The following is an 8,412-nucleotide window of genomic DNA, read 5'->3' on the forward strand; positions in this document are numbered from 1 at the left end:
CATTTTGATCTGAGGTCTGCCTGTCTGAACTTAATACCCACAATCAGTGGATTAAAAAGATAATTTTTTTTTTTTTGCGGTACGCGGGCCTCTCGCTGTTGTGGCCTCTCCCGCTACGGAGCACAGGCTCCAGTCGCGCAGGCCCAGCGGCCACGGCCCATGGGCCCAGCCGCTCCACGGCACGTGGGATCCTCCGGGACCGGGGCACGAACCTGCATCCCCTGCATCGGCAGGCGGACTCTCAACCACCGCGCCACCAGGGAAGCCGCCAAAAAGAGAATCTTAAATTACTGCATGAAACTGAATAAGATATTCCAGGTCAGGTCATCATTGAACAGAAATTGATACCAATGGTGGACAACAAGTGATTCAGTGAGTCACTAAGTGCTAATTTGAAAATGGTGTGTATATGTGAACATTTAAGCTTTCCCTAATTTTTCTGGGTTGAGCCTATAGCAGCTGGAGTAGAAAATAAACTCACCTTGGCATGATGGGAAAATCCTTTGGTTGCCTGGGGATGAAGCCCAGCTAGATGCTGAGTATGCTCATGTTTCTTCAAACCGTATTATGGGCTGGGCCTGCAGAATACAGAGATGAATAGGGTAAGGTTCCTGTCCTCCAGAGGACACAGGCTCAGCAGTGGGGGAAAGTTTACATCTACAGGGAAATCAGCACCTACAATGCAGTTGTATCCGGAAGTACTGAAATAATACAGGTCAGTTGATGATATTTTGTCCTGCCAGCTTCTTTGCCTGCCCACCTGGACTTTAGCTGCATAATCTGACAGTGATAGCATCTTGCTGATATATTACCCACACGGCAAATCTTTCAACCCTACAAGGCAATGCCAGTACTGTGTGTGTGTGTGTGTGTGTGTGTGTGTGTGTGTGTGTGTGTGTGTGTGTGTGTGTGTGTGTGTGTGTGTGTAGCACAAGATACATGTAGCTGGGTGGACTGCTTCGTTTGTTTGCGGCTGCTAATTCTAAATTAATCTGTAGAGAGATTTGCTTCTAGAGTTCTGATTTCATGTTCTTGGGATGGTATTTTTTTTTTTTATTGTTTTTAAAGGGGTGTGCAGATCCTTTTTTTAAGTTTATTTTGCTTTTTTTTTTTTTTTTTTGCGGTACGCGGGCCTCTCACTGTTGTGGCCTCTCCCGTTGCGGAGCGCAGGCTCAGCGGCCATGGCTCACGGGCCCAGCCGCTCCGCGTCATGTGGGATCTTCCCGGACCAGGGCACGAACCTGTGTCCCCTGCATCGGCAGGCAGACCCCCAACCACTGCGCCACCAGGGAAGCCCTATTTTGCTTTCTAAAAGGAGGAGCAGAATTAATCATAAGCCCATTTGAGGAGCGATACTCATTTAAATTCATTCTTGAGAATGGTTTCCTTTTTAATCAAGGCACAGTTTCTATTATGCAGATAGAATGGAAATAGTATAGAATTCATTCCACTGTGGGCTATTTATTGGTAACAAGATCAGGAGGATGGTGCCTTGGTAGCCAGGGTAATAACACTGTTGCCTTGGTCTGGGCACAGGGTGGTGAGGGGTGCTGGTCTGGGGAATGATGTTGTGCTCTGTCTGTGACATGGCGCTTGTTCCTCACCAGTCTACGCCTGCAAGCTCTCAGACCGGGAACATCCACTCTTTCTGCGTTTGGTAGCAGGGCCCAGGACAGACACACTCAGTTTTGTTCTCCGTGAACATGAATTTGGAGAGGTAAGTGATTGTTCCTTCTTGCTTTGGACTCTGCAGACCAACTGGCCCTGTCTTATTGCTCTGCTCTAGTGACTTTGCCATTGCAGAGGAGGACGGGATGGGGGAGGCGGAGGGGAGAGGGAACGTGTGTGCCTGTGTGTCTGTCTGCCTGTCATGGGAGGAAAGGTTGTCCTGTGGAGGGAGGGTGCCTTCCTGTGTGTGTCTGAGTTGTCAGAAATGAACCCAAAGTTAGCCTACAACATAATTCTTTTATAACACTCATTATGTTGGTCTGTGATTTTCAGAGGTGGGAGGAAATAAATTTTTTTTTAACTTGATCTCCACCCAGAGAGTCATTTTCACCCCTCTACCTCCAAATTACTCTAATCCAGCTGAGCTTTGAAAGTCGACACTCTCCATATGTTTGCTGCTAACCAAAGCCCCCAGGCTCCTTCGCTCTAAAGGGAAGTAAAAGGAACCGCCATCTCTTTACTACAAAAGACATTTAACTTTCTAGAATCTTTCTTTCCTCTTTGCCCAGATGATTAAGAAATTATGTTTCTACATGCATCATTTGCCATTTTCTCTTCAGGGAGGATTGTATTTAGGTCAATTCAGTTGAAGGAAAGAGCACTTCAGACTGTCCTTCTAGATCAGGTGTCACTTGAGATCTCTCAAGCTCTGGGTCTCAGCCTTTTGTCTGGACTCGGAAATGGCGTGAATTGAATGGCATGAATTGTCCGTGTAGAACATTTTGTAATGCAGCGAGAATAGAGTTTCTAGGTTAAAAGTTAGGAAACCAAGACTCTGCTTCCTACTGTTCCTCTTGTTAGATTAGGAGCACGACCTTGGGTAAATGTTCTGATCTTTTCAGTCCTCAGTTTTAAAATCTGTAAAGTGGGACTAAAGACTTGAAAAGTTGGTTTTGAGTCGCAAATTAGAAATGTATGTAAACACGCTTAGTAAATAGTATGTTTATATGTCAGTGTAAATTGGAACTTAACTAGGAAGTTTTAGGAAGACAATGAGTTTGGACATTTTGGAAGCTTCTTTCGATTCTCATGTTTTGAAATTTTAAAAATCCACTCTCATTTTGGGGAGAGAGCTGGGTGCAGAAGTCTAAACTTTGGCTTCTGAGTTTGGCACATAGCAGCCTTTGCTCTGCAAGCCCAAGCCAGACGCATCAGCATAGTCTTGTCAGCGTCTTATCTTTCTTGGTGCTGGTTTCTAAGTGTTGCACATAGTTTAGTGCAGTTGGAGCTACATTGTCTGGGAGGGAATTATGTTGGCTTAGTTTTTTTTTGTTTTTTTTTTTGCGGTACGCGGGCCTCTCACTGCTGTGGCCTGTCCCGTTGCGGAGCGCAGGCTCAGCGGCCATGGCTCACGGGCCCAGCCGATCCACGGCATGTGGGATCCTCCTGGACCGGGGCACAAACCCGCGTCCCCTGATTCGGCAGGCGGACTCTCAACCACTGCGCCACCAGGGAAGCGCTTGGCTTAGTTTTGAAATTCACTTTACATTGTGTTCTAATGCTCCGGACTGCTGTTCTGACTTCTGTATTGTGTTCTGATTCTCAGGTTTTCAAGGTTAACTGACTTGAGGGAAGAAACTTTCCATAGCTGTCAGGGAGTGGGAGGGAGATGATATTTTATAATGTCTTTACTTTGAAGAATTTATGTGAAAAATAAGATGTTAATTTTTAAATTAACAGAATATTCTAATGTAGAAAGTTTTGCTCTCCTGCTTCACTTCTCATTTTCTTTAATAACTAGCTCACACGCAGTCTCTGAGAGCCTTCTGTCATTGGCCCACTTGGTGGTTTTATTCTGTCTACTCTCTCTGCACCTGTATTTGGTTATCTCGTCTTTTCCCTACCCCATAACCCTGGGAATCCCCCATCAGAAATTGCTCCTGGCCCAGTGGTTCTCAGCCCAGGACCCAGGGCCTCCTTTTGGGTGGGGAGGACGTGTAGGTTGAAAAATTAAAAAAAACCCTCCCAGGTGAAGCCATATACCCTTCTTGATACTCACTGCTTAAATTTAAAAAAATTTTAAAGAAAAACCTGACAAACATTTATTTTGTGCCTGCTAAGTACCAGCTGCTATTAGAGAAAGAGAACTCAGAAACTCAAGGGCCAAAGACAAAGCCCAAATAGTGAGAAGTACAATAGCTGCAGTGTAGGCGAGAGAGATACTAAGCAAATAATTATAATAATTTTTAGATCTTTTGTGATCAGGTTGTGTTCAAGGCTACCAGAGATCAGCGAGAGCCTCTAATAGACTTAATCCTGGCTGGGAGAGAAGGGGAGGAAATCATGGCAGGCTTCCTAGAGAAAGTGGCATTTAAGCTGGGACTTGAAGGTTGAGAAGGAGTTTGCCAGGCGAAGTGGAGGAAGGGAGAGCATGTGCAAAGCCATGTCAGCTAATGAGTGAGGGGCACAGTGAGAGAGATGTGGCTGGGGAGGGGAGGGTCTTTCAGACTCAGCAGAAACAACCAAGGGAAGCCATTGAATGATTCCAAGCAGGGGAGAGTGATGCTTAGATTGGCATTTTACAGAGAGTATTCATATTCAGGCTGGCTGTTTGGTGGAGCTGGGAGGCTGTCCCAGGGATGGAGGAGAAGATGGCGGTGGACAGCACTAGGGAGAGCTGCCTAGGAGGTGGTGAGATTGATCGTGGGAGCTGGGAAGGAAGGCAGTGATAATGAGGGCTCCCCGTAGAGGGAAGGTGGAAGGAGTGTGGAGTTATCGCTCATGCCTCTGGGGGTCAGAGTGTCTAAAGGAGGACTTTGGTCTTAGAGCCCTTTTGGAGGAGGCTGGAAGGAGGGGAGCAGAGGGCGATGGGAGTGAACCAAGCAGGGAGTGGACGGCGTGGAGATCTGGTCGGGAGGCTCAGCTCTTGTCCACCAGGACTCCCGAGAGGGCCGGGCAGTGCTGGGCAGTGTGCGTTGGGAGGGGAGGGCAGCCACGCCTCCCTGCGCTGGCGTCCGCATTCCTAAGTCTTGATGCTGAATTAAACACCTGGCATTTTTTCATATTTGTGTTCTCTCACAGTGGGAAGCCTTCAGCCTGCCAGAGCTACAGAATTTCTTGCGGATCTTGGATAAGGAAGAAGATGAGCAGCTACAGAACCTGAAGGAGCGCTACGCGGCCTACAGACACAAGCTGGAAGAAGCCCTCAGCGAGGCCTGGAAACCCGGGTAAAGTGTGGGGCTCGCTGCCCCTTGGGGACAGTGCGGGACCTGCGTGCAAACCAGCAGCCAGTGTGTCTCTTGTCGGAGGGCAGTTTTCTTGCCCCATGATGCTAGGGCCTTTCCCCTTTAAAAATCTCTAGATCTAGTTCCCCAAACCGGTCACGCAGCATCCTGCACCTTGGGCATCCTCTGTAAGGGATTCTGCAAGCTTGTTCTGTTAAGGCACTGCGGTGTTACCTCTTGGCAAGCTGTGAACCTGTAGTCTCATCTGGAGCATTCTAGAGTGTTTTGAAGCATGGACTCTGGGTTTTTTTTCCCTTTTCTCTTATTTTGTTTTAGTTATTTTAATTATGTGATGATGATGTTAAGCTTAAGGTTGTGCAAATGATTTTTTAAAAGCTTAACGAGGAATCTATCTGAATACTTGTCATGTTGAAACTACCTGTTACGGTTTGTTTTTTCTTTCAAATGTCACAGGCAACGGTCCACATGAATTGAAGGGCACAGGAAGCTAGGAACTCTGAGGAATTGGTGAAGGATTATGGAGGAGTCTGACAAAGAAAGTAAAGAGCAAGTTTGGAAGAAGGTGGGGTGGAAGTGGGGAGCCCTGATGGGAGGTGTTTTGGGCAAGTGGATGGTAGAGGAGAAGGTGAATTTGCTTGTAGACGAGTTAAAAGCTTTCAGTTTAGAGACGTGAAATCCCTTGTCATGTTGCTTGACAATATGAGTGGGTAAAACGTGGGAGCAGAACCAAAGAAAGTAGGAGCTGGACCAGAAGGAGGGACTAACTGCAGCTGGCCAGAGAAGGCAGGTGAATCTTTCAAACAGGGACAGAGCCGCCCTCTGGGTGGACCAGCGCCCATTCTGCCTTCCTTCCCGGAGTGGAAGGTCTGATTGGTGCAGCTTCTCTGGGCCGATGGGGCAGTGAGCATCTGTTATGACTCCTGTGAAGTGACAGTTTTCCCCCGAGGTCCTTTTCAAAGTGGAAAAGGAGTTTGGGGAGGAGGCACTCGCCCAGATTGTTAGCATCCGGGGCATTTGTCAGGTGAGGCGCTCCCAGTATACTTGTGACGGTCACTCCCTCCGCTCCCTCGGTTTCCCTTTTGTCTTTCCCTCCCTTCTTCCTCCTACCCTCTCCTCCCTGCTTTCCCTTCTCCCTTTGTCTTATCAATAGAAGTGCGATCTTACATAATGTAGAACAGGGGTATGGATTAAAGACCCAGGACAGTCAGACCCTCAGTTCCAAAGGGTGACCTGGCTGTAAGGCAGCGGGCAGTGTCCACCCACAGCGGACCACACAGGAGGGGGGGGGGGTTCTTTATGGAAACATTTTAACAGAAGTGCATGTTCCTGCAAACCAAAGAAATGCATGTGCAATAAGAGCCTTCCTTAAAGCAGGTTAATAACCTCATTTCACGCAGCAGTTAATCTGAAAACAACAGGAAAGGTGTACTGTGCCAGTCTATTTTTAGTCTAGATATTGTTTGTTTATAAATTCCCAAGGAATTGTTGACACTTCGGTGACACCTAATGGATTCTTTTTGAAATTCCAAGGTGCTTCAGTTCTTTGCCTCTTAAGTGAACTGTGCCTTTTTTATTGCATTTCTGTTCTCTTCCTGGTGGCTCTTCTGACTCTGCATAGAACACCCGTCTTGCTGGAGGCAGATCTAAGTGTCGCTTCTGCTGTGCCACACACGTACTGAGACAATCATATCTTCCTAAGCTTTTTAAGGAAAGTTGGAAAGCAAAAAAAAGTAGAAATAGCTATAAAATATGTATAGCACATCTTGTTTAATTTTGCATGTAAGTTCTTTTCAGCGCATCAGTGAGGTTTTAGTGACATTGTCATCCAACGCTTCTACCTTCATTGTTCAGGGAACGCCTTCATGATTTTCATACTGGTTTTACTATTCAGATGATGGCTTGGGTGTGAGTATACTGTTATCGACCACCTGGTCTTTTAATTACCCATCCCAGTAAGTTCATATTTTGTGAAGCCTTTGTTTCTCAGATGAAGACACTGTTAGAACCTTAAAGTAGTAGCTGATGGGTATCTGTGAAAATTTTTTTTTTTTTTACTTGAAGTAGATTGTCTAAATTAGGCATCCTCGTCTGTATTATCCAGGACCTTGCTCACTGTCATGTGCACTACAAGTTGCAATTTGGAAAACTTAGACTGTGTTGAAATTCTGTCGGTTCATGGTTCTTGAAGACCGACGGTCTCTCCCAAACACTGGTGACTGCGGCAGCATTTTTAATGTGTAAGAGGCCACTGAGGCCAAAGAGTTTTAAAAATCATTGTACAAACTCTTATGTTAAATTAAACTATCTAAGCTTTGCTGTAATACTGTTTTCTCTTCAATATGTGATGGTACAGGAACGAGGTTAAATGAAGCGGTAGTGTTGCAGGGGAGCATTTTAAATCGCAGAAGTAAAAAAATTATAATATTTATAATTTTGATGAGCTTATTTTTATGGGGAAGAGTTTTCTTCCCTAAAATTGTTTCTGGTATGGCAAATCGTTTCCATTATTAAAAGTTGACGTTGTTAGTTGATGTTTGTGTGTTTTTATTTATGGTTATACGCCAGGTAAAAGAAGGTCACAGGGGTGGGGAAGAGCTGCTTTTGTAGATACTTGGGGACACGGGCTGGAATATGCCAACTTTCACTAGGTTTGAATGGGGCACATTTGTTCTCCCAAATGTCATTTTTTCCTTTGCCTTATCCTCTGGGGCGAATAACCAGAGGTGAGTGTCTGCCCATACAACACATTCCTAAAACAATTGTTTTGTGAAATATACATATATTTACAAGTTTATAAAGCATGTGAATAGGTTAGAAATTATTATAAAGTGGCTGCCCTGTGACCACTACCAAAATAGAACATTGTCTCTTTCTTAGCCTCTTCCTTCACCACCCATTCCTGCCCAGAGGCCTCCTACCCTTAAAATAGACCACTTTCAACATTAAAGTATCTTTTTTGGGGTCAGTGTGACTGTCTCACATGGGATGCGTGCACAGCTGCTTCTCCTCTTAGGCTTCCAAGCCTGCTGGAGGCAAGTGTTCTTGCTACTGCACTGCTCTCTAGAGGCACTGGCGAAGCAGGTGCAAGTGTTTGTTTTTACTACTGCACTGCGCCCAGAAGGTGCAAGTGTTCTTACTACTGCACTGCCCCCTAGAGGCACTGGTGAATCGGTAAGGAGGAAAACATTTCAAGTACCGTAGCTGCTTGGTAAGTGAAAATATTATGATAGAAATGATGGCTCAATATAGATCTTTTTCACCAAAATATCCAGAAGAATCTAGTTTGGAAGTTTGGCCTGGGTTACTGCCCAAGGTGCAGTGGGAGTGTCTTGGAATTTTTATCCCTTAAAGGGAGTTAGCTTCCTGCCCTAGGAACTTGTTACCTGTTGATAATAGTTTAAATGAATATTCTTACGTTGCAAAATTAGTTCTCAAGAGTTGTACACTGTTTTGGGACTCTGTCAGGTGATCCTGATCATGAGTTTTGTGTTTTTGAAAG

At 45.5% G+C, this 8,412-nt stretch overlaps 1 protein-coding gene across 2 annotated transcripts in view; it reads left to right on the forward strand.

The window, feature by feature from the left end:
• RASSF3 (Ras association domain family member 3) overlaps positions 1 to 7,444 on the forward strand; it is a 73,233-nt gene extending 65,789 nt beyond the window's left edge. For both annotated transcript variants that reach the window (XM_082665555.1, XM_082665554.1), the window contains exons 4-5: positions 1,608 to 1,717; positions 4,750 to 7,444. In XM_082665555.1, coding sequence (XP_082521681.1) covers positions 1,608 to 1,717; positions 4,750 to 4,899 — 260 coding nt within the window. In that variant the 3' untranslated portion in view covers positions 4,900 to 7,444. The remainder of the gene's footprint in view (positions 1 to 1,607; positions 1,718 to 4,749) is intronic.
• The last annotated feature ends 968 nt before the right edge of the window (positions 7,445 to 8,412 follow it).

Source organism: Grampus griseus (genome assembly GCF_964374135.1).
Source record: "Grampus griseus genome assembly, chromosome: 11".
Classification (NCBI taxonomy): domain Eukaryota; kingdom Metazoa; phylum Chordata; class Mammalia; order Artiodactyla; family Delphinidae; genus Grampus; species Grampus griseus.